Source organism: Elephantulus edwardii, unplaced genomic scaffold (genome assembly GCF_000299155.1).
Source record: "Elephantulus edwardii isolate Elephantulus edwardi_28Jun2011 unplaced genomic scaffold, EleEdw1.0 scaffold00152, whole genome shotgun sequence".
In the NCBI taxonomy this organism is placed as follows: domain Eukaryota; kingdom Metazoa; phylum Chordata; class Mammalia; order Macroscelidea; family Macroscelididae; genus Elephantulus; species Elephantulus edwardii.
This window is the reverse complement of record NW_006399902.1, coordinates 3219781-3246565: the sequence shown is the minus strand read 5'-3', so window position 1 is coordinate 3246565 and position 26785 is coordinate 3219781. Positions and strand designations below refer to the sequence as shown.

The following is a 26785-nucleotide window of genomic DNA, read 5'->3' as shown; positions in this document are numbered from 1 at the left end:
TAACACATTGTTTAAAATCAAGAAAGATGTGTCTAAGGGTTGTATTATTTCACTGTACTGATTCAATCTGTGGGCTGAACAAATAAACTGAGACTGAACAAAGAAAAATGTGACAATGTGAGTGGAGAAAGACTAACACTTTGTAAAATGCAGGTGACCAACCTTGCTTACTGAAAGTGAAGAAGATTTAAAGCATTTACTGATGAAGATCAGAAACAACAATCTTCATAACTGAACCAATCAGCAACATCATGATAAATGGAGAAAAGATTGGAGTTGCCATGGTTTTCATTTTACTTGGTTCCACAATCAATGCCCATGGAAGTAGCAGTCAAGAGATTTATAAAAAAGTATTGCACTGCGTAGATCTATTGCAAAAGAGGTTTTTTAAGGGCTAGAAAGCAAATGTGACTTTTAAAAAAGATTGCATTTCATTCATGTAAAATTTTTTTTACTACCTCCCTCCACCCAATAAACTTATTGATGCTGTGACCCCGTTCCCCTCTCTCAGCCCCCCTCCTTCCCTCTTTGAATATACTGGTGACTGCGGAAGAACAAACAATTCTGCCTTGGAACAAGTACAGCCAGAACGCTCCTTCAAAGTGAGGGATTTTATCTCATGTACTTTGGACATGTTATCAGGTAGCAGCAATTTTTGAAGGACATCGTGTGTGGTAAAGTGGAGAGTCAGTGAAAAAAGAAGACCATCCACAACAGATTGATACAATGATTGCAACAATAAACTGAGACAAAAGAATAATTGTAAGGATGGTGAGGGACCGGACAGTGTTTTGTTGTTTTTATATAAAATCACTAGGTGTTTGGAAAAAATTAAACAACATCTAACAACCACAATTAACACCCTTGGCACCAGCAGTTAAGAAATCAAAGGATGTATTGCATTGAGAAAGGCTGCATTCAGGGACCTCTCCAAAGTACTAAGAAGCAATGATATCAGTTTGAAAACTACGGTGCTCTGGATTCAGACCATGGTCTTTTCAGTGACTTCCTATGTGCCTGAGAGCTAGACAGTAAATAAGGATGACAGAAGGAAAATTAATGTCTTTGAGTTATAGTATTTCAGAAGAGTGCTGAATATCCCATAGACTGGCAGAAGGACAAATAGATACATATGTCTTTGAGAAAGTGCAACTAGGGTGTCCTTAGAGGCAAGGATGGGAAGCATTGTCTCACATCTTTGGGTATGTTGTTAGAAGAGTGTATTCCTTTAAAAAAGACATCATGCTAGAAAAGTGGAGGGTCAGTTAAAGAGCAGAAGACCCTCAGCAAGATAGATTGATACAGTGACCACACCAGTGGGCTCAATTGTGAGGTATCAAGATGGCACAGGATAGGACAAGGTTCAGATCTGTCCGTGGGTCTCTATGAGATCTATCACTTCATAGAGTCACTTTGAGTCTTAGTTGGCTGGACAGCACATAACCACAGGGTTGCTACTTGTATGTGCTTTTGTATTTAATCCTGACAAACAATATCATAACAGATATGTCTTGGTGAAAGTATAGCTAGAGTGTTTCCTGGGGGACTTCCCCAAAGATGACAAAGCTTCATCTCACACACTTTGGGCAGGTTGCTGGGAGAGGCTATTCCTTGGAAAGGAACATCATGCTTAGAAAGCTGGAGGATCAGCAGAAGAAAGGAAGACCCTCGATGAGATGGATTGACACAGTGACTGCAGCAATGGGCTCAAGTGTGTTAGAGATGATGAGGATGACACAGGATAGGACAGGGTTGACACTGGTTGTTCATAGGGTGACTATGAGTCACACTTGACTCAATGGGACTTACCACCACCACCACCAGCAGCAGTAATAACAGCAATAACAGAGACCGTCTGTATTCTTTCACTAGTAACTTTTTCTTCCACCTTCAAAACCAGCATCTTCCAGTCTTTCTTGGATTCTGTCCTTCCAACTTCTTCAATTTATAAGGTCTCTTGTAGAGCAACAACAACAGGCTGGAGACTAAGATGCGCCTGATCCAGGCTGTAGTCTGAGCCATTATGTGCTATGCATCGGAGAGTTGGACAGTGACTAGGGATGATAGAGAATTGATGCCTTTGAGCTGTGGTGCTGGAGAAGAGTGTTGAATATACCATGGACGCTAGGAGAACAAACAGGTTTGCCCTGGAGAGGGTGAAGCCAGAATGATCTTTGGAGTCAAGGATTCTGAAGCTTTGTCTGACATAATTTGGGCATGTTGCAAGGAGGGACTGGTCCTTGGAGAAGAACATCATGTTTGGGAGAGTGGAGGGACGATGCAGGAGAGGAAGACCTTCAATGAGATGGATAGATTCTGTGAGTGGAGTGGTGGGAATGAGTGTGTTTGAGACAGCGAGATTGGCACAGGATAGAACAGCATTTAGGGTTCTTGTACACAGGGTCGCTATGAGTCGCAAGCAACTCAATGTCACATAACAACAACAACAACAACAACAACAACAACAACAACTTGTGATTACATATAGACCACTGAGATAATCTGGGATATTATCTCTATGAAAATATTCTTGATTTAATCACACTGATTTAATCCAAATACAAATTCATATTGCAACCAAAGGTACCAGGCTCATCTTCTACCCTAACCCACTGTGATGACCTAGGCCTAGCGACCCTACTTTTGGAAATACAGCATGCAGACCTTTCTTAGGAGATTTGATAAAGATGAAAAGAAAGATAGCCAGGGAATAAGCAGGGCTTTCAGCAGAGGATTGATGCTGTGCTGGGACTGGAAATCCAGAGGGGAATGAATGGCTTTGTCAGAACCTTGGTGCCTCTGGGAGGGATAGCGTACCTGATAGAAATCACTTGCCCATAAAGGTGCTGTCACTGTCCTCTTCTGCAGACATAATGAAGACCTTAGAATAGAACAATTCCAAATTGAAATTCCAGCTCTCCTTACTCTCAGCACTTTTAATGTGGTTGAGGTGTGGAAGTTGAGTGAGGTGATTGTTAAAGCCTGCTTTGTGCCCCTCTCCAATTTGAGCTGTACTTGTAATGCCTGTACTTGGGGATGAAGTCCCATTTGGTAACAGGATTTCCTTGTATGACAATGAGGTCATAACAGTGTTGTTGTTATGTGCTGTTGAGTTGCTTGTTTCTCATAGAGACTCTGTGTACAATAGCCCTGAAACCTGCTCTTTCCTGTGCCAACTTTACTGTCTCTGACACACCTACTCTCATTACTCTCATGGAATCAATTCATGTCATCGATGGTCTTTCTCCTTTTCTCTGTCCTTCCACCCTTCCAAGCATGACGTCCCTCTCCAAGGACTGGTCCCTCCTTGCAACATGTCCAAAGTATGTCAGATGAAGGTTCAGAATCCTTGCCTCCAAGGAGCAGTCTGGTTTAACCTTCTCTAAGACAAACCTGTTTGTTCTCCTGGAAGTCCATGGTCTATTCAACACTCTTCTCCAGCACCACAGCTTGAAGGCATCAATTCCCTTCATAGCATCCCTAGTTATTGTCCAGCTCTCTGATTCATAGCAAGGAACTGCAAAGAGTATGGCCTGGATCAGGCATGCTTTAATTTCCAGACTGACATTATTGCTCTTCTGTTCTCTGGAGAGGTCACTGACAGCCAGCTTTCCCAGTGTAATTCACCTTTTGAATTCCTGGCTGCTGGTACCAAGAGTGATGACTGTGGAGCCAAGCAAACTAAAGCTGTTAACAACCTCAATCTCTTCACCATCCATCATAATGCTGCCAATCGACCCAGTGGTGAGAATCTTTGTTTTCTTGATGTTGAGCTTCAATCCATATTGAAGGCTGCAGTCCTTGACCTTCTGGAGCAAGAGCTTCAGGTCCTCCTCAGTTTCAGCAAGCAAAATTGCATCATCTGCATAACACAGGTTGTTGAGTACTCTACCTCCAATTCTGATGCCACATTTCTCCTCATATAGCCCAGCCTCTCAGATGATTTGTTCTGCATATAGATTGAAAAGGTATGCAGACAGGATACATCCTTAGCACACACCTTTTCTGATTTTAGACCATGTAGTATTTTTTTACTCTGTTCTGACGACTGCCTCCTGGTCCAAGTATAGGTTTTGCATAAGCACAGTCAAGTGTTCTGAGATTCCCATTCTTTTCAGAGTCAGCCATAGTTTGTTGTGATCCACACAGTTAAACTCATTTGCAAAGCCAATGAAACACAGATAGACATTCCTCTGATACTCTCTGCTTTCCGCCAAGATCCATCTAACATTAGCTATAATATCCCTGGTACCACAGCCTCTTCTTAACCCAGCCTGCACATCTGGAAGTTCTCTGTTGATGTGCTGCTCGAGTCATTTTTGGATATGTAGGATATTTTAAGGCACTCACTTTTGTTATTGTTGCTGAGAAGTGTTATTTTCTTTTTGGAAGAAATATGAATTCTGGAAAGTTATAATGAGAGACTTGTACACTTTAATTTTGACATAAATATTTTTTCACAAAGAATACCAAATATAAATAGTAGTGTAGCAAGAAAAAGAAACTAAGAGAAAGAATTATTCACTCAGTCATTTATTCACTGGCTGATATCAAAGCTGTCAATCATGTGGGAAGGGATTTTCTTTTCTTTTGCATCTTTCTCTCTCAGAGCTGCCGGTGGATTTGAACCACTAGAGTGGCACCTTCTTTGGGTTAACAGAACCAGCTCCCTACTGACTATGCTATCCAAGCTCCCTTTCTATTTAATCAGAAGTAATAACTAAGGCTACAATTTCAAATTGCTTCTACACTAAAAGAAGATAAAATACTGTTACCAGATTTTACAGCACCTAACTCTATTACTATTATGCTTTGTTCCTCTTCAGTATTAGTAAGACATGTGCTCCTCAAGGTTTATTCCACTCACCCTTTTGAGAATTTCCTTCTGTTATTTTAAGATGAATCAAAATAGCCTTCTATTGTCTTTTCTTCAGGGGGAATGGAGGAACTGCAAAGTATCTAAGCCATGTAAGTGTGCCAAAAAAGGCGGTAAGAGAAATTGTTCTGAAACACATTCCAGAGACTGCACTGGGGCTGGGCTGCTGGCTGATGGGGGTGCACGCCTGTGAGCTGGGCCAACACATAATGCTCTCAGGTGGGAAACCGGAAGCTGCTTAAGATAGGTGGGGTACCGAGTTTTCAGGGACCACACTCTCCAGCACCATCCTCATGAGCAAGTCCTTTCTCCTCCCCAGCCCCCTGCACGCTCGCTTCTGAGACAGAAAAGGAACAGATTAGCGCAGTTGGGGTAAGGTAGCAACAACATCACATAGAGATGGCAAAGAACAGATGCTGAAAAGATAAAGGTCTTTACCTAGAGCTGACAGAGAAAAAAAAAGCCTTCCTTCACAGCTATTGTACTGAATTCAGATTTCTTGCTTATAAAAAAAATTAAAAAAAAACTTTGCTGTTGAGTAGATTCTAACTCACTGTGACCATTGGAAAGCCACTGGAGGGTCAACCAGGAATAGATTCTAACTCTATAGCAATGAGAAAGAGAGAGAGAGAGAGAGAGAGAGAGAGACCCCCTGAAGGACAGACTGGAACTGCCCAGAGGATTTCCAAGACTGCCTTTGGAGGAGGAAGTTGCCTTTTGTTCTCCTATAGAGCAGGTGATGGGTTTGAACTGCTGACCTGTCAATTAGCAGCCTGGTGCTTTAATGACTGCACTCAGGGCCTGTCTAACTTCCTCAGTCATGAGAAAACACATTTTTGTTTGTTGAAGTTACCCACTTCTGGCATTTTCTGTCATCACAGCCCAAGATCATTAAGACAGGTGGGAAAGGAAGTGAGCGAATAGAAAAAGTGCATTACCGGTGACCTCATTTCATCCTCACCACAGCCTCTGGGTGTGTGAACAATACATCAGAGAGGGCAAGCGCCTCGTGCAAGATCACACAGCAACTAAGCAGAAAGCAATGTCCACACCACTTCCGAGGTGTTTGTGGAATCAACAGGACATTGTGGCTCTCTGAATGTTTTTCTTTAGATCTCTGAACTGCTTTCTCACTTAAATATATCTGCTTTAAAAATGAGACTTTATATTACTCCAATAAATGGAAAAATCACAGAATTCATGGGCTCGTTATGTATATTTTTATACTGTACATTAAAAGAAAATTTTCTCTATAAAAATGAAAAAGGTTCATCCATATATACAGTGTAAAATGAGCTCACACACTCAGTGGGGTGCTTCCGTTTCTTTGGGAAATGGCTCCAGACTGATTCTGGTTTTGTCAAATAATACTGTTAATCAGTGGCTGCCTTTTACTGTAGCATTGTAGCTATAATGGCTTCTCAGCTGGACCTAATTCAAATCTAGACTCCCTAGCTCCAACTCAGGACTTCACTGGTCCCTGCTTGGCTCATGCCCAGCCTGTTTACTCTTGCTGCCCCTGTATGGTGCCAAGTCCCCTCCCTCCTCAGGGCCTTTGCTCCTGCTGGTCCACCTGCCACTAAATAGACCCACTCCTGGACAGGCTGGAAGGATGTTCATTCAGGTCTCCACATCTCTTCCAAGAGGCTCCCCTGACCACGATGCCCACTTCATTTCCAAGTCTTGTTTATTTTCCCTCGCAGGGAAAATTATTGTTTAATTGAATTTAATTAATTATTTAATGAAATGTAATGTTTATTCTCCCTTGTTTGTATTTCCCTTGCTGCCCTCTGATGTCAAGGAAAGAAGGTGAAGTGTTTAGAAGTGTGGATGCCACAGCTGCACGGCATGGTTCCAAATCTTCCAGGCTAGAAGCCTTATGCTTACAAGGTCCCCCTCGGTGTCACAGGCAAATGAAAAAAAAAATTTTTTTTATCAAGTTTACCAAATGTTGTGGGTCCTGTGGGCCAATCCTGACAAGGAAGAGGAGGTTGAGGTCCTTTTCTAGCCCGTCCTGGGGCAGATCCTATGGGCTGTGGTAGGGTCCAATCCTAACTCCAGCATCTCTCGTGAGGGCGGGCCTTCGCGGCTGACTCTGCTCTGCTCTCTTTAGCACTTTCACATTGCAAGGGAGCTCAGTTTCTAGACAAAGCAGTCTTTTTTTTCTTTTTTCTTTTTTTCCAGGAATCCTGCAAAGGTTTCATGCTTCCTCCCTTTATTATGACATGAATATTTATCAGCTGAGAAGGGAATACAAAGCCCACTGTAGCTAGTGTAACAAAAAAAGCAGCAGCTGCTTAGCTGGCTCCTGACAATGCTAAGTGCGTCAGAGTACAGATTATGCTCCATAGAATTTCAGTGACTCTTTGGGGTTTTTTTTTTCCCCTCAGAAGGTGATCACCAGGCCTTTCTTCCAAGGCAACTCTGGGTGGATTTGAACTCCAACCTTTCAGCAGTCAAGCCAACTGAAAGATTACCACCCAAGGACTCCTAACTTGCTTAATATTCATGATTTATTACTGCCAACTTTCCACCCAATAAGAGGATGAGGGGAAATCTTTACCAGGGAATCCTGAGATCTATGAAGGAATGGGATGTCTCCCAGAAAACTGTGCACCTTTAATGACTCTGTCCCAGAAGGACCTAGCCCAGGGGCATGGCACAATTGTCTAGCAGTAAAGACTTGCTAAGTAAGGGGTCTCTCTTGGCTTGGAGCCATCCTCCCCTCATCAGCGCTCAAGGAGAGCATGCTTTTCTCTGAGGTTGAGCAGTAGAGGGGAAGACCGCCACTCCAAGGGGTGGGTTCTAGAACCAGCCAGTCAAATTCAAATCCCTATTCCTCCACTGACAGATCATGTGACCTCTCACAGTGCCTCAGTGACTTCATCTGTAATATGGGGATAATAGGAGCATCTCTCTCTCTGAAGAAGTTGTGGTGAAGGTCCCAGGAGTTAATCCAAGAATGTGGCTCGAATGATTCTTGACATGTGGGAAATAACTACAGAACCATCACCGTTTTTGCAGTCCAGGTCTAGCCAGAGCTGGAATTGAATCTGCCACCAGCATCCACAGCTGTCTGATTTCAAGGGAGACCCTTAGCGCTCTGGGCCTCTTTCTTCATTGGGAGGTGAGCTCAGCTCCATCCTTGCCTGAGGTTGGTGGTGGGCATTCCTGATGGGTGTGTGAGGTGCTGGATCCTGGCCCAGTGGACAGTGGTCCCCTGCACTGCACGGGTCTGCCATCCCTCAGAAGCACCCTCCGGGTGGTGGAATCCGGGCTGTGGCTCTGGTGGCAGCTCTGGCCCTCCCCCCCCCCCTTCCAGCCGCCCCGCCCCAGCTGTGACGACCTTGCCCCTGCTTGTCTAAGGGACAGGAAGGAAGTGAGGAGGGCAGCGGCAGCTTCCCCTTTTCAGTCCTGTTCCAGGCGCCAGGCTCCTTCCCCCGCAGAGTCTCGGAGGAGGGGACCACGGAGCCATGGCCTCCCGCACAGCTGCCATCCGCCAGACCTGCTGCTGCTTCAATGTTCGGACAGCCACCATCACCCTGGCCATCTATCATGTGGTAAGTGCCTAGCGTGCCCAGGGGCACTGCGTGTGTCTGTGTGAATGTGCGATTGTGTGTAATTGTGTGTGTGCGAGAGTGACTGTGAGTATATTTGGCGGTGTGTGTATAACTGTGATGGGTGTATGTGTGAGTGTGTGTGGGAGAAAGGGTGACATAGTTCTGGCCTACTGAGCCCCTCAAATGTGAAGATTGCCTTCAGAGGCCCCTGACACCCCTGCGCTGAGGGAATTTCCTCTGTTCAGTTGGGGCAGGGGTCTACCCCACTGCTGGCCCTGGTGCTACATGGTGGTGGGAGCAGGCACCCTCCTGGATCTCACCATTCACTCAGACCCCAGCGCCGACCTCTGTGAAATGGGGCGAGAGTGCAGGCGTGGGTTAGTGGGGAACAAGTGTAACATAACAGCAGGTGTGAGAAGCTTTGGAAGGCCAGGAGTCCAGACCTCGGGTTGTGCCAGGACATAGGGTCAGGTCACTGGCACAGCTACTGCTCTCCATGAGGGGCTGGACAGAACCCAAGAAGTGGGGCACGCCCCTCTGTCCTTCTAGCAGTGGGAAGGGACCCTGTCTTCTTAGTGTCCAGCTGGGTTCAACCACACTTTTTCTCCACCAAAGAAAGCTTGAGATCTTGTGGTCATAAGTAGGGTGAGCTGCCTAGTCCTTGCTGTTATGTGGTGACAGAGAGACATAATGTCCCCCGCAGTTCCTCCTTGGAGGCTAATGTGAAGGTTTTTCTTGCTGCTAATCCACCATGTAGCAGCTCTGGGCAAAGCACTGGTCCTCAGGGCGGCAGACTCCCCTCTCTGTGGGGTCGCTGAAGGCTGGGGTCCCTGTGTGTCTCATCCAGACTCTTCTGCCACTTTACCCTCCAACTCCAGGCTGCACCCAGCTCTCCCAGACTCTGGCACCTTTCTCCTAGGAAAACTCAAAGCCCGCAGTTCTAGCCTGGAAGGACTTCCTCAAAGTCAGCTCAAATCCAGCGTTGTATCAGCTGCTGTCAGCTGCGCCATCCTGGCTGCATCTGCTTCCTGTCTCGGGCAGGGAGAGCTGCGGTAAGGGCCATATGGCTCTGTGGTTATCTGCACGGCCTCTGGATCCAGACTCCTGCATGCAAATGCTGGCCTCACCACTTCCTAACTGTGCTGTCTTGGGCAAGCTGCTTACCCTCTCTGAGCCTCAATGTTCTTTTAAAAAGTGAGGATGAGAATAATAATACCTCCCTCATAAGCTTGTTATGAGGATTAAAGGAATTGACCAGGATAGTGTCTGGCACCTAGGGAGTGTCTTACCATTGTTGTTATGTGGAGCCAGCAGGCGTGGACTGGATCCTGGGCTGTGGCAGCAATGTGAACCTCGGTGGTCACCTCTGCCCCGCAGCTTGGTCTCCTGTGGCCTGGGACTGGTGGGCTGTCTCTGAGCACTTAGGAAGCTGGGTGTGCAATTCTTGGCATGCAGGCCATGCCCTGTCAGGGCTATGAGATATGAGGTGCCCACAGAGCAGGCACACAGTAGGGCTCTGTAGGTGTTGACTGAGGCCTGAGCAACTCAGGGGGCTGTGCTGCTTGGGGGGCGGGGGTGTTGTCATGATGTGACTAAAGCTGGTGTTGAGGAGTCAGGTTGAAGAGAGCACTAGACTTTTGGGGAGAGAGACACCCCAGAGTTCACCTGACATTGGGGAGCCGTTGTCAGCACTGCCTCTGTGGGCCCCACATGAGCCTTATCCCTCCTGTGTGGATGCCTGCTGGGAGCTTTCTCTCTGATCTCAAAACAGGAGTGGAGCTGAGATCAGGGGCCTCATCCTCACTGCTTTAGTATCTGAACTCCTCCCACCTGTTCCCAGTGACCCCGTCTGCAGCACCTCGAAATCGTAAGGTGCAGGGATCAGAGGAGCCAGGAGAGAGCAAAGCCGGGTGGTTCCTGTCTCCAGGAATCTGTACTCAGCGTATGTGCGTGCACATGTGAGTGTCCATATGGTGGCGTGCATGTGAGGCACATAACTGTGGGGGGTGTGTGATATATGGCTGTGTGTGGTGAATGTGCTGTGTGTCTTTATGTGGTATGTGTCACATGATGTGTACATGGGGTATATATCATATGTATGGACAGGCATAATGTGTCTTGTATGCTTGTGTTATGTGTGTATGTATGTGCTGTGTGCCTGCATGAGATATGTGCATGATGTGTGGTGTGTATATTGAACGTGATAATGTGTTGTGTGTTACATAGGTGTATGCATCACGTGCTTATACGTGTACTGTGTGATTGTGTGTGGTATGTGCACAACGTGGTGTGTGTGGGCATGACATGATAAAAAGGGGCAGAGATGGAAACTCCCATTTGGTGTCATCCTTTCACTAGCTGCCACAGGACAGGAGCCTGTGACAGGAGCGTGGTCAGGGGCTCGAAGAGGTGTATGGAGTCCCTGCTGGGTCCCCTGAGCACAAGGAAGCCCCCACACTTCCCTCGCTGTGGACCCAGACTTGGAACCAGGGCTCCCATGCCTGGGTCCAGCTGGTGGATCCAGAGGCCATTCTCAGAAGTTGCTCAAGGACCCTCTGCCCACTCTGCAAATTTTCCCTTCAAATCCTCATCACTTTTAAGGAAGAGTTCCGGGAGAGAGGTGCGGAACGTGGGACCACGCCGCACCAGGTCTATGGGGCAACATTCTCTGAGGCTGGGTTGGTGTGGGGCGCTAAGAGGCGCAGGCCCTGGCTTCTCCCCAGGTTTGCCAACATGGGCAAGCCTCTCTGTGGGCTCCATTCTCTCTGTTATATATATATATATAGTGTGTGGGTATGTACTGTCTAAATGGTCTCAAGTCCAAGTTCAAGTGCTTCCAGGCCCAGGCAAGTCTCGTAACTGAGCACAGGGGTCAAGTGACCAGGGGTCCCGTGATCAGTCACTCCTGACAGCTGCTCATTCCACTGACTGTCATTAACAAGGCAGTGGGCTCTGGGCTGCTCTCTTGACGTAGAGAGATAGGGATTTTAGTCTTTTATGTGGCATCTTCTGATGTTTTGATGTTAATGACAGATTGAAATTTTAAAAAATCAAAACAATGTACCATGTGCAGGCCCAGCTAAATCCTTGTGCAGGCTGCCTAGCTCAGCTGCCCTGCCTACCCTGCACCAAGAGACTCTAGAAGCTTCTTCAGGATCACACCTTCTGAGGTCTCTGCTAATAGAGCTAGAGAATGTGTAGCCAGAGTGATCAGGGAAGGCTTCTAGGAGGCGGTGTCATTGACAGAGGAGTGAGGCTGCGGGAGTACAGATGGGAGAGGATATGTGGGCAAAGAAGAAGTGTGCACAGAAATTGGGCCTCCCAGAAGACACTACAGAAAAAACCTGAAATTTTCAGGATAAAAAACTTTGAGAGAAAAGCTAGAGTTTGGATTTTACCTGTGATACACTATTGACATTTTGGGCACTTGGCTTTTAATAGAAAGCTTAGGGTTCAGAACATGCCCAGGAGCTCCATGGGAGATGGACTTGGTGATCTATTTCCATAAGGATTGCTTGTTGTTGTTAGATGCCCTCAAGTCGAGTACGACTCATAGCAACTCTATGAACAACAAACCTGAGCCCTGTCCTCTCCTGTGCCATCCTCACCATCTCTGTCTGACACACGTGAGCCAATTGCTGTCATCACTGCATCAATCCATTTTGTTGAGGATTGCCTTCTCTTTTGCTGTCCCTCCACCTTTCCAAGCATGATGTCCCTCTCCAAGGAATAGCCTCTCTTAACAACATGCCCAAATATGTGAGATGACATTTTGGCATCTTTGCCTCCATGGAGCTTGGTCTGTGCTTTCTCCAAGTTATATCTGTTTGTTGTTTTGTCCATGTGATATTGAGTCCTCTCCTCCAACACCACCACTCAAAGGCATCAATTCTTATTCTGTTATCCTTGTTCATTGTCCAGCTCTCAGATGCACAGCACGTGATTGAAAAGACCATTGACTTGAATTAGGCACACCTTAGTCTTTAAATTTACATCATTGCTCCTCAGGACTTTGGAGAGGTCCCTGATAGCAGACTTTCCCCAACCAGTACATCTCCTCCTGGTAACAAGGCCTCTGATTATGAACCAAATAAGAAAATTGTTGACAATGTCAATCTTTTCTCCATTATGGTGTTATTGCTTATTGGTCCAGTGGTGAGGATTTTTGTCTTCTTGACGTTGAGATGCAATCCATATTGGAGTCTTTGATCCTCTGAAGTAAGTGCTTCTCATCTGCATAACCCAGGCTGTTGATGAGTCTTCCTCCAATCCTGATGCCATGTTCTTTACAAAGTCTAGCTTCTCAAATATTTTGCTCAGTATACAAATTGAAGTTATACAAGTGTTCAGAGGTCTTTTGTTCATAGGGGCTTGAAGAGGTGTATGGAGTCCCTGCTGGGTCCCCTGAGCACAAGGAAGCCGTTGTCTATGGCTCGATGACACTTAACAACAACATCATACAAATTGGATAGTAACAGAGAAAGGATACAGCCTTAAGAATTACATGTGGGCTAGAAAGCTCAGGTGGTTCTACTATGTCACATGGGGTCGCAGCTGTGATACCAAACAACTACAATTACATTTTCTAGGGTAATCTTCATCTCCATCTTCAATGCCCTGTGCATCACAGGACGTTTAACATCTTTCACTATAGGACAGTAGCACTCCACTCTTGAATTGTGATGATTAAAAATGTCCCCAGGAGTCCCTCACAAGCTGTGGTGGTGTAATGTGTTATGCATTGCACTGTGAATCAAAAGTTCAGTGGTTCAAATCCACCAACTGCTTTGCCGGAGCAAAATGGCAGTCTCGTCCCATAAAAAGTTAAAGCCTGAGAAAGCAGATGGAGAGTCTCCGTGGGTTGAAATCAACTAGATGGCAGGGGGCGTTTGAGTTGCTGGGATTCCCTGGGTGGCTTAAATAGTTACTGTGCTCAGCTGCTAACTGTGAGGTGAGAGGTTCAAACCTCCCCAGAGGTACTTAAATAGAAAGGCCTGGCAATCCACTTCCAATCTGTCAGCATGGTAAGCCTGGTTCTCCTCTGACACAGAGTTATTGAGAATCAGAATTGATAGCAACTGGTGGTAGTTGTTATGCAAGGAAAATGTTCACAGACATTGCCAAGCCTCCCCCCAGGAGGGGTGAATTTCTTTCAACTGAGGTGATTCAGTGTCAGATTACCTAGTGAGTGTGGGTTGACCAGTATTTACTTATGAATATGTAGTGAACTCTTTCATGTGTCCTTCACAGCTTTAGGTATGCCTGGTATATTTGTCTCTCCTCTCTCCCAGTCCCTTACCACCTACCTTCAGAACTAAAGCTTCCTTTCAAATTCATAATTTCTGACAAAGACGGAGTGCCCGGTAAGTACCCGGATGTTCCATGACATCAAATCCCATGTGAAATTGTTCACTTCAATCTAGTAACTAAGCACCAGTAAGCCTGTGCTTCCCTGTCCATCTGTTCCTGCCTGAACTGTACTTATGGTGGGAACCATGGGGAACCATGGAAGGCTCTAAAGCAGTGAAGGGCATGAGAATAGAGGAGAACCAGAAAGCTGGACTATGAGACCAGGCAGTTCTTTCTGGGCTCAGGTCCTCTCCTGACTCCACTAGGGGGTCTTCTTCTTGCCCCCTGGGTGAGAGGCTTGGCTCCTTTCCGCAAAGGTCTGGGGCTTTCCTGGGGTGCAGTCCTTGGGCGGCAGGTGTGTATGGACAGGTCCTTGAACATCTGGATGGAAAAAAAAAGAAGCTGGCATCCAGCTGGGTCAAGTGCGTCATCTGCATCCGGTCATGGGCAACCAGGCGCACACAATGAGTTATTCGTGCACTTGGGCCCTCTCGGGAGCACTAAATTGGGCTTTGTGGCATCCTGAGACAGCGTCACACTTACTGAGCCTTTGAGGTGTTACACTGGAGGACTATGGGAAAGCTGGGGCATCAGCTTCTGGTTAGAGGGTCTTCCATCAGAACTCTTCCAGGGTCGTGTGGAGGATTCTCTGGATCACATTGGGAAGCCAGACAACTTTCTCAAATTGGCTTCTTTAGTCCTTGCTCTTGTCTGTTCATACAAAACAAGTCAACAAAAACTTGCTAGGTGAGTGGCAGGAGATGGGGACGACCAGAGGGCCTTCCTGACCCCAAACAGATCCTTCCCTCGCTTCTCCTCCCTAATAGGACTGGAATCCCACTAGTAGAAATTCCTCATATGGATTAAAAAAAAAAACCCCACACACAACCAAACAACATACCTGCTATGATTGAAACAAATGAGTCCTGGTTGTTTAATGTGTTAAGAGTGATGAGTTGCTAACCACAAGGTTGGTGGTTCGAACTCACCACACCCTCCCAGGGAGAAAGACGAGGCCATTTTTGCTTGTAAAGATTCACGGCCTTGGAGAGATGACGGAGGGTCATAGTGACTTGGAATTAACTCAAGTGCTGTGAGCTCATGTTTCAACAATGTGCGGAGAGGACACTCCACGGTGAGGTGGGGAGGCGATTCAGCAGATGCGGATTGTGGTTGTCTCTGGGTAAGAGGGCTGTGAAAGCTCTATTTTATTTCCATTCCCCTCCCTGGCCCCCCAATTTGGTACACTGAGCATGTGCTGCTTCTTGTAAACAAATTTTCATTTTAGAACATTTACATTTGCTGAAAAAGTACAAAGACACTTGCAGCAGAGCCCAAGCCCTATTTGCCCGTCACCGACATGAAGCTGTCCGACATTTGTCACAGTTAGTGAACCAGCACTGCTGCTTTATTATTAGCTGCTTTTCATCCCTTAGTGATACCTGCTTGTTGTTAGCAGCCAGGCCTCTTATGCCCGGGGACACCAGTCATGTTGTGTGCCACCCCCATGATCAGCTGGGGATTAGAATGGCTGTGATTTTAGGATTTTCACAAGCTGGTTTTCCACTTGTAAAGCCCTTTCCTTCAAACCAGTTTCTGAGTGGGGGAGGGGGGGAACCCCATGCATTACAGAGTAGAACTGTGCTCAATAGAGTTTTCCATAGTGGCGTTTTTGGAAGTAGGTCACCAGGCCTTTCTTCCAAGGAGCCCCAGGGTAGACTTGAATGTCCAACCTTTAAGTTAGCATCTCAGTGAATTAGCTGCACCATTCTCTTCTGCTGTACTCTGTAGAGAGCTTGCACTACTAACCCAAAGGGGGACACTCTCAGATGGTTTGAACCCACCAATGGTTCCCAAGAGGAAAGATGGGCAATCTCCTCCCATGTGATTCACAGCCTCCAAAACCCTACTGGAGGCCCAACTCAGTGGTCACGCATTTGGGTTTTGAGTTGAATCCTCCCTCGGTTTTCACCCACGGTCCTTGTTCTCCTCCAAGGTCCATCCAGGACACCATATCACGCCTGGTGGACGTGTCTACTAGATTCTCCTTGGTTTCTCAGTTGTTGTTTGTTTGTCACAACTGTAGTCTGACTTGAGGTGCACCTGCCAGTCATCCTGTCCTTTGGTGGGATTTGTCTGATATTCTTCTCATGATTATACTAGAGCTATGGAGTTTGGGGGTGGAAGCCCAGAGAGATGAAGTGTCACTCTCATCACATCATGTCAAAGACATGAAAGGGCATAATATTATCAACACCACTTATCACTATTGATTTCACCTTGATTATCTGGCTGAGGTTGCATTTGCCGGAATTCTACTCTGTACAGTCTAGGCACTATGCGGAGTCTCTACTTCAGGAGTGGGGTGCTGCACTCCCCTTCCTTAAGACTGGTGGGCCTACTTTAGTCATTTAGAATTCTACATGGGAGGTGGCCGTTTTATTTATCTATCCAATCAGCATGGAGTCTCAACTGTTTAAGCTTTGGATTACAAACCAACGCTACTTTATCTTGTGACTCACGTGTGCTGTACTATTCTTTTTAATAAAGTGTGAAACAATATAAAAGAATCCATATTATTTAAAGGAGTCATTACTGTCCTGGGTTGAATGCAGCTAATGTCTTGGGCATGCTTTTATGTGCCCAACCCTGTGCGAGGACACAGGGCTGACTCATCCTCACACCTCTGCCTTTGGAGGCTCCAGTCGGCCAAGCAAAACTGTGCTAATGGCTTTGACTGATGGCAGTGCTGGCTATTATGGGGTACCCATGAGGAGAGGTCTTAGCCCAGGCTGGCTAATGAAAGGCTTTTCAGAGGTGACCAAGTCCTAGGGATGATTACAGCTTCACCTAGCTAAGGGACAAGTGGTAGCGTGGAGGTGGAAAAGACCATGTGAGCTTCAGACATAAATGCTTAGAGGTCCATACCCTGGGATCCAGGGAGGGCTGGGCTAGTGATGAAAAGTTTTGATGCAGTACTTACACTAACCAAAAGACTGACGCCTTGAACCCACCAGCTGCTCTGTGAGAGAAGAAGGTAGCAGTTCACTTTTGTATACATGTAAAGCCTTGGACCCTATGGGTTCCTGCTCTGTACTAAAGAGTCATTATGAGTCAGAATCAACTCAAGAGCAATATCTCCCACACTCTTTCCTGGTGGTGGGGGTGGAGGCTAGAGAGAGATCCTCAGGGGTGAGAATTAGATCGAGGTCCTTGATTCTTTCAGGCTGTGTAATGAGAAGGATATGACAGGACCTCTGCTTGTCTCCTTTCATAGATGAGAAAACAGGTCATACGGAGAGGCGAGGCAGGGGCTCGCCCAGGCCACCTCTGCCAATAGCACACAAACGTGGAATGATCCACGCATTCCTTGCCTGGCCCACGATGAGCTTCCCCTAAGAATTCTCAGCATCCTTGGTTTCCTCTCTCTGCTCTACTGTGGGGGCTGTGATCACAGTCCGTCTCCAACACTTAACTGGTAATGGGACCTTAAGCAAACACCTCCGTTTTCTCATCTGTAAAATGGAGCCAGTGGTGGCTGCTTTAAAGTTACCTGTGCTGAGTTAAGAAGCTCATATGTCTTGTTGGAAGGGGACGCTGGCTTGCCAGCGTGGCTCAGGAGGCTATATCTTTTGAAAACTCATCTGTTTGGAACCTAAAAATAGCCCCCAACTGCCAAGTGGGGAAAGTCCCTCGGTTTGAGTTTGTTACGACTTATCACCTTCATGCCCAATGCCCCCATGTAACACAAAAGGCCTTGTCCTCTGCGTTGTGGCTCTGTGCCTCTCCTGGGCCTGGGAGGAGGCTGATGAGAGCAGGGCAGGAGTCGAGGCCTCTCTTTGGCACCATAGCTGAGGGGCCCTGATCAGATTGGAGATTGCTCCATAGTGTACACCCCCCATCTAACTTCTGAAGCATTGGGATTCACCCAGCCTCTTCAAGTCACAGCCAACTCTATTAGATCAGTGAGAGGTACAGGGCAGTAATGAAGGGTCTGCTAGTTACAAAACTTAGCTTTCTGCTGCTTCAGGGCTGGGGGATCAAATGGCAGAAGCCGTGACCTTTGTAGGTGGGCCAGACCAGGTGGACCAACGTCAGAGGAAGGGGCTCTGCTGTAGGAGGTAGTGATGATCTTTGTCATCAGGGGTCAGCTTGGTTGGCATATCCCACTGAATTGAGGGCAGCTTGTGTCTGAGAGACATAACTGGTGAGGAGTCAGCTTGGGATGGGGGGGTCCTGTCTAGTGGATGGCGGCACCTGGCTTAGCTGAGGTTACCCATTTCTATGCTGGCTCAGAAGCAAGGCTTATATTTTGAGCCCTGGGCAGCAGCCTGGAACCAGGCATTTGTTCTGAGCTGGCAGAGAGGCTGCTGTTGCTCTCCCAGGGGCCCCAGCTCTGCTGTCATGGGCAGGGGAGCAGAAATGTGATTAAGACAGGAAGTGGAGCGAGGAGAGGTGCTGGGCGCAGGCCCACCCCTTGCCTGCAGTCCTCAGCCCTGCGCAGGCCCTGTGCTCCAGAGCAAAGCACTCCTCTCAGCCTCAGTTTCCTCATCTGTATTTGATCACCCTGATCAAGCATGAATAAGGCGTGTGTGTGTGTGTGTGTGGGTGTGTTTGTGTGTGTGACACATACCCCACAAATAGCAACTGCCACTGGAGCCTCTGTTTTGCAGAAGAGGAAACTGAGGCTCAGAGAGGTCAACTGACTTTGACAGGCTGAGGTTGATAGCCAAAAGCGCAGGTGGCTTGGTCCTCAGCCAAGTCCTTCCTAGGTCAGGAATGGTCAGGGAGTCAACTGTGAAAGGACATCCTTGTTCTTAGAAACACAGAGCACACACATGGGCCCTATTTAAAGGCTCAGTCTCAGTTTCATCAATCTGCAGAATGGGACAAGAGTGGGAATTGTTAGATAGTCAATAGATTTGAGAGCGAGAGAGAGAAAGAAACTGGTCCCAAGAAACAAATAGGCCTTTATTGAGTGGTCTGAGAGGGACACCAAGTGACCGATCACATGTGGAGAGGTCAAAATGGCTTGCGGAACTTCAAGGGTGGTTCCTTTTTATAAGGGTTTTAGGGAGGACTAGGGAAGATTGTGGCGTCCTGCTGGCCTCGTGGTAAGAGGCCTCACTGCAATCCCAAAGGCACATGGTTTGGGGCCACCAGCTGCTCCACAGGAGAAGGATGGGCAGTCTCCTCCCCTGTGATTAACTGCTTCTGAAAACCCCCAGAGGGTCAGCTATGGGTCAGACTCTATTCAGACTCTATGTAAATAAATGCAACAACAACAGGGAAGATGGCAGTTTGCTCAGAATTTGGGGCTGTTAATTAACTTGGGTTTGGGCTTTTGTGATTAGGCCCAGAGCCTTATCAGGATCCATTGTCTGGTCTGGTCACTTAGACATTAACAGGTTTCTTCAAGGAGTCCTCCAGGAGTTGCCAGGGGGCAACTGGGACACTCTCCCTCCAGGAACAGTCAGAACCTACCTCACAAAGTTGAGATGAAGGTGTGATGAGCTGGTGCGTGGGAACGCTCAGGGGAAGAACTGACATCTAATAAATCTAAGAAATGCTCCATGAGAGCAACAGTCAGAATTATGATCATTGTCGGTGCGTCTTTGCTCTGAGGCTCATCAGGAAAGTGATGGCTAATGGGAACGGTTAATGGGAACAGTTATGGGAGTAGAAGGGGCTTCCCCAGAGAAAGACAGTGGAGAGTTCAAACGAAAAAGGCTGACTCAGAGCCCCCAAATGGAGGCACATAAGAAGGGATATGATGAACTCACACCCCTCAAAATATCTATTGTGAGGAGTCACTGCCAGGAACCTCACCACAGCGTCTCGGCGTTTGCTTCTGGAAGGCATGCCTCACTTGTCTTGTCTCACGCCTGGGCTAGAGCTCCATAGCAATGACCTTACACAGCGCAATGACCTTGCACACAGCAGTGGCCTTGACAGGGAGTTCGTTCCTGGTCTGGTGACTTTCTCTCACCCCATGTTTGTGAGCTCCATCTGCAGTGGTGAGAGCAGGAGTGACCCGTTCTCTCTCTTACTTCTGGGTGGATTATGTTATGCCAACTTACCATGCTGCATCTGTCCATTCTACAGTTGAGGGACATTTGATTTGTTTCTAGTTTGAGTCTGTTTAGAACCACCCCAGTCATAGTGTTTGGATGTCACACACAAACACTTTTGCCAGCCAATTGCTCTTTCTGAATCGCCATCTCCAGCATGGACATGTGCCACATGTGTCTTACAGGGTAGCTGGGTCATCATGTCTTTTTGACAGATGAGGAAACTGAAGCATAGAGAAGTAAAGTGATCCTGCCACGATCTCACAAGAGTTCTGTCTGAGGTCTGTGAGCCCCAGAGCCTAGCTGACCAGCTTTTGGCCATCGCAGGAGGATGAGAACTGGGAGGAGTGGGGACAGGATGAGGAGGATGAGAGTGGCAGGAGATTCAGGACAGCAGCCGGGCTTTGGGAGGAGAAGGTGCAGGCCACAGGGCTGAGGCTGCAGCGGAGCGATTCAAGAGGTCACCCGGTTATTATGAGAGACAAAGAGAGGGTGAGGGAAGGGGGAGGCAGTCACTTTTAGAAAAAGTGCATATGCTTTGGAGTGCTTCTTGGATTATGCAACATTTACAATCTTGTGATAGAAGAAAGAACGTGCAGTTCATCTTTTGAAGGTTATAGAGTCACGCCGAAGAACAAGTCACAGAATACACGAAATCCTAGAGATACAGGTCTTGGGGAAAAAGAAACTTTTAGGCTAAACATCTACCACCTGTTACTTCAAAGCTAGCAAGGTCATTGGGAGAACTAGAAGGGACATTCTTAGGAGACATGTGAGGTTGCTCTGAGGGGTATTTAATGATAAGATGCCCTGATGTCAGGGAGCTGTCCCGGCTTCTGGGGAGTTGTTGACTTTGACCTCTGAGGAGGTGCCTCAGGAGATAGCACTTTGAGGGGGACTGCCTCCACCCAGCATCCCATGATAAGCTGTGACAGGAAGTAAGGGGGTGTTGGGGCTTCCTCAGGATGCTGACACATAGGGCCTTTTCTCTGCTCTCCTCCCAGACAGCCCCAGAGGACGCTGGAGAAAGTGTACAGGTGGCAGGTGATGTCTGAGGGATGTCGCTTAGGGGAGAAAGTGATCATAACACAATGGGCTTGAGTGAGTCCCTGAGCCACCCACGTGGGAAGGCGCAGGGTCAGTGATGCTCCGGAAGGGGAGATGGAGGGCTGGTAGCAAGAAGAAGTATTGCACTGGGACACGTTTTGAAAACAGCATTATCTTGCAGGGATAATTGAGAACAAGCCTGAGCCTGGCTCCTTGTGCAAACTCCGCAGAGTCCCCGGCAGATATTCATGTGCAATGTGGGGCGGAGCCTCGCCTGGCAGATTTGTCGTGAGGGCTCCATAAATTCACGGACCAGAATGTGCCAAGACACCAGCTGGCACAGGGCAGGAACTCTCTGGGGGTGGTGCCCTTTCTCTGTCATTTTATTCCCTGAAATCCTCAGGGTGTGTGTCTCTGCCTGCCTGTTTCTGAGAGATGGGTCCTGAGTCCCCAAGGAGGACAAGAGAGTGAACTAACCTTCTTGGAGAGGGAAGTGGCCTTGGAACCTCAGAATTGGGATACCGCGTGTCACCACTACCATTGCTATGATATTTATTATTATCATTACTACATTACCTCTGTCATCAACCCATCAGCATTATCAGCATCATCACCTTCATCTTTGATCATGCCAATAGTTATCACCTCCCAGCATTCCTGCTGCTGCTACCACCCACCGTCCATCACAACCACCTCCACTAAGTCCGATGTCCTGCACTTATTACAATGACCACCCCCCCCCCACACCCCCATGGTCAAGTCTAGTCAGTGTCGTGACAGCCTGTCCTCAACCCCCAGCATGGGCACGTGGGTATCCCCACCAGTCCAATGTCACTAGCTGCCACCCCCTCCCTTACTCCCATGGCCACATTCAGAATCATTCCTTTCTTTCAGCTCAAGCTATTGGCTGTTTCTCACTGTCAGAGGGGGGAAAAATGTAGAAATCTTGCTCTTTCCTGGCTGCTTCCTCTAGAACTCAGTTTAGGGAAGTTGTGCTCAAAAAAGAAGGGATGGAATGGGAACTGAAACAAGGGAAAAGCAGAAGGAAGGACTGAAAAGGGGAACAGAGAATGTGCGTGGCAAGGGGGCAAGCGGAGCAGAGCTGGATGGAGGTGGCCGGCCAGCTGACTTCTGCTCTGCAGTTGTCTTGTGGCGTGGCTGTCCTCCTCTGGCGCTCACTTCCTCACTGATGATCCGGGGATGATGTGTTCCTGTCTCAATTTCTCCTGAGTTTTTCTGGAGTGATCCAGACATACTTTGGGCTACCAGGCCTCCGGGTCTTTGCACATGACATTTTTCACTGCCTGGTGTGCTTTTCTTTCTTCTCCATCAGAACACTCCTGCAGATTGTTTGAGGTCTTGCTCAAAGCTTTCCTATTTGTGAAACTTCTTGACAACAGTGATCATCCCTTCTTCAAAGACCCCAATTTCTCTGCTTCATCTTCTCCGATATCTTGCTACGGTTGTTGTTGTTATGTGCTGTCAGGTTGACTATGACTCATAGTGCCCCTATGAACAACAGCTCTGAACCTCGCCCTACCCTGAGTCAACCTCACCATACCTGACCCTATCGCCACAGTATAGTGTCAATCTGTCTCATCTTGTGCTGCTTCTCGTCTTCTTCTCTTGTGCTCTCTTTCTACCCTTCCAAATATGATGTCCTTCCCCAAGGACTGGTCCCTCCCGATCACACACCTGAAGTATGTGAGATGGAGCTTCAAAATCCTTACCTCCAAGAAGCAAACTGGTTTTACCCTCTCCAGGACAGACCTGTTTGTTCTCTTGGCAGTCCATGGTATGTTCAGTACTCTTCTCAAACATCAATTCAAAGGCATCAATTATTTTTCTATCATCCTTAGTCACTGTCCAGTTCTCAGATGGAAAGTAAGCAATTGAGAAGGCCATGGCCTAGATCAGGTTCACCTTAGTGTCTAGACTGACATCGTTGGTCTTTAGCACTCTGGAGAGACCCTCAACAGATTTACCTAATGCAACTTGTCTTTTGATTTTTTGACTGCTGGTGCCAAGGATATTGATTGTGAATCCAAGAAAGATGAAATCATTAACAATTTCAATCTTTTATCCATATATCATGATGCTGTCTGTTGGTCTGGTGACGAGGATCTTTGTTTTCTTGATGTTGAGATGCAACTCTTATTGAAGGCTGCAGTTCTTGATCTTCTGCAGCAAGTTCTTCAAGTCCTCTTCAGTTTCGGTGAGCAAGGTTATATGTTCTGCGAAATACAGATGGTTGATGAATCTTCCTCTACTTTTGATTCCATCTTCTTGTCATAAAGCCCAGGTTCTTTATTTAGGGTGTTGTTGTTGATTGCCTTCAAGTCAAACACAAATCATAGTGACCCTATGAACAAAAGGCCTGAAGTCCCTCTGCAACTATCGACATTTATCAAAGTTCATAGAATTTATCAATGTTCCACTCAGGGCAGGAAATAGTTTCATCCCTGTTTGCCAATTGAGAACACAGACTCAGAGAAAGCAGGAAAATGCTCAAGGATACAAATGGAGGCAAGTTCATCTTCCAAATGGGTTCTAATAGTTGGCACGAGAGGTTAGAAGATACCAGTCCTTGACTCAGGAGAAAGGAAAAAGGCTCAGATCCCGGTGCCCAAAGAGCTCCTTAGGACCTGGGGTTAGCTGTTGATTCATCAGGCTGTCTGGGAGACAGGGATGACACCTGGAGACCAGGGTCAATGACTTACTTTCTGAGGGCCTGGAGGCAATAGGTGCTTAGGAAGTGTTTAAGGACAAACAAACAAGCAAGTGGAGGGATGTCCACACAGATAAATGAATAGCACCCCAAGGGCTCATTTGTTGAATGTTCCTTGGATGCTTGCTCTGTGCACAGCATATTATTCAGTCTATATGGCAACCCTAAGATCTGGCTACTACGGCTACTACTCCCATTTCTACTTGAGGAGACTGAGAGCCAGAGTAGTTTGTGGCTTGCTCAAAGGGCACAGAGGTTGGCTTCAGGCTTGTCAGATTTCAACACCCTGGCTCTTTATGTGTGTGTTTTGGTGGTTTGCGTATCTTTCTTCTTTTTGAATCAAAGTTTACAAATCATATTTATTTTCATTCATGGACATTTTGTTTTATAACATAAACACTGGGACACTGATGTGTCAAATGCAATAATGGTTACCCATGGTGGACAGTGTTTGGTGGAGCTTCCCGCTTAAAACAAGCTTGGAAGCAGGAGTGGCATCCACTTCTGAAATAGGTTGCCTCTGGAAACCCTAGAAACCTGGAGAAAGGATGAAATCTATACAAGTGTACAGGTCCTTTGTTCACAGGGTTTTTATGAGTCGTCTATAACTCGATGACACTTAACAATAACAACAACATTACCTCAGCTTTTAACTCTAGGGCTCACAAATGTGGAATCAAGGAGCTATGAAAGATCCTATAATGGGTGTTGGACAGACGAAGGCCTGGTGTCTGTCAGGGCTCTGTATGAGGAGGGAAGTCCTGGAGGGCTTGAGTTCTGAGGTCACAACCCAGGAGCCCACGGAGGCCCAGGAGCCCAGGGAGAGGTCAGTGTTCTGCCTGTGTGAAAACTGGGGGCACAAGAGAAGGTGAGAGACCAAGACCTGGGAAATCTATACTCTTGGGGTTTCCGGACTTGTTCCAGCATGTGCCGCCTGGTAAGGCAGGTGCTTTCCGGCAACTACAAACAGCGCTTGGCCGGGAACCACAGTAGAGCAGTGAGAGCTTCATAATGAGCAGTGTGCAGGCCTAAGAGGGGTCGGCCTCTGTGTGATGAGCTGCAGTTTGCAGGGGTTCTCCCCTACCTCCCTGTTCTCCTAAGCTTGATCCTCCCAAACACCTTGAGTGTTGATGATGTGACTTCCCCCAGGGAGGAGCTGGAACAGGGCCACGATCACCTCACAGCGAGGTCTGGGATTGAGGACTGAGTTCAGGGAGGGTGGACGGGTAGTTGGTGAGAACAGAATCAGGTCCTGGGTGGAGTCCTGAGCCCTGGAGTAGAGGCAACAGTGTTCGAATCCCAGCTTGGCCACTGTGTGACACAGGGCATGTGAGTTCTCTCAGAAACTTGATTTTCTTGTCTGTATAATGTATATAATGCTGTGTCTCCTGTCGGGGTCTTAAAGGACTTCAGGGCCTACCTGTGTACACAGGCCTAAGTACACAATAGGTTCTCATTACACATCAGCCCTTCTCCATCTCATCTCATCTCATCTCATCTCATCTCATCTCATCTCATCTCATCTCATCTCATCTCATCTCATCTCATCTCTTCGGGTCCTGGGAGCTGAGCCTTCTCGATCAGGAACTAGTGTCTTTAGTAAATGGGGTGAGGTAGAGAATCCAAGCCAGCCTCTGAGACTTCTTTGCTCTGTCCCTGGGCAGATGCCTATCCTCTCTGAGCCTCATTTGAGAACGCCTTACCCCAAACCACTGGCAGGGCTGTTGAGAAGATGAAATGGGGAAGAGTGAGTGTGGTTTTGAAACGTGTGTGGTTACCATGAGGGTAGGAGTAACATTGCTGCCTGCTGCTTCTTGTGCACTCACAGGCTTCTGCTGCAAGGAGGAAGAGGAAGACTGGAGGTGACAGGGGGTCGGTGCCCTTCCTAACCCACAGCATCGCTGACATGACATGAGGCTGGGGGACACTGGGCAGGTGGTGGAGGAGGGGGGCGAGTAGGATCTGAGTCGGGTTTGAATCCTCCCTTTAAGGGTCTTGGGCAAGCTTTTCCAGTTCTCAGAGCCTTGTTCTTCCTCATCTGTGAAGCAGGGTGGGGTGTTAAATATACAGTCTTAAGTTAATGGGTGGTGGAGGATCACTGGGCTAGCACTAGTTAGCACAAGTAACCCATGCCGACCTTGTGTGTTGAGGAATCCATCTCTGCCTGTAGGTCAGAGTAGAACTGTTTTACATGGTTTCCTAGGCTGGAAACTTAACATGAACTGGTCACTGGGTCTTTTCTCCCGAGGAGTGACTGATGGTTTCTAATGGCAGCACTTTTTTTTTGGTAGCTAAATGCTTCAAGCATTGCCTCACCAAGTCTCCTTAAGACAATATTATTAAGACAACAACTCGATTGTTCTAAAGAATAGTCTTTATTGTTTCCTGGATTTTTCTCCCATATTTTATGGTGTTCTTGATAAACCTAGACAGCAGAACATAAATGTAATTTAGAAATAAAAATGTAGAGAGAGGTGCTTTCCAAAGGTTATACTGATACATTCTTTGTGTTATATGCTGTCTGATTGGAATAATGTCACAGCTGACCCTTCAGTGAGTTTTCAGAAGCTGTAAATTGCATGGGAGGAGATTGCCCAACTTTTTCCTGCAAAGCAGCTTGTAGATTCAAACCTCCTACCTTTGAGTTGGCTGTGCAACTCCTTATGACAAGGCCACCAGATCTCCCTGTACTGAGAAAGATGTATAGTCAAAATACTTGTGTGCCCTGGGGTTCAGGCTAACAGAAGTTCTGAGGTGTTGGAGGTGGAGTATCACGGTAATTCTGGGGGAACTCTGGCTCCAATATCTACTCTGAATCTGATTTACTGTGTATACTCAGATAAACCAGCTAACCTCTCTGAGCTTATAAAACAAGCACATGGAGCACAGGTTGGGATTATACGACTTTGAATTTCAGTTTAGATCCTATAGTGTCTTGGATCCTTTAGACTTCAGTCTTGTCATGCCATGTTTGGCAGATAGTTACCGGCCTTTCTAAGTCTTGTTGTGTCTCATCTGTGCTTTGTTTACGTGTCCCCAGGGAAGGAGCTCACAGTCTTGTAGAATATCCAGTTTTACCCTGGACTAAAGTGTCATCCCCGTCCTATCTCCCCCTTTTCCTCTTCCTCCCCTCCCCCCTTCTCCTCCCTCCTTT

The 26785-nt window shown here is 47.2% G+C and overlaps 1 protein-coding gene across 1 annotated transcript in view; it reads left to right on the top strand.

The window, feature by feature from the left end:
* Positions 1–8265: 8265 nt before the first annotated feature.
* Positions 8266–26785, top strand: part of LAPTM5 (lysosomal protein transmembrane 5) — a 35428-nt gene continuing 16908 nt past the window's right edge. Inside the window, exon 1 of the mRNA XM_006894930.1 lies at positions 8266–8436. Coding sequence (XP_006894992.1) covers positions 8350–8436 — 87 coding nt within the window. The 5' untranslated portion in view covers positions 8266–8349. The remainder of the gene's footprint in view (positions 8437–26785) is intronic.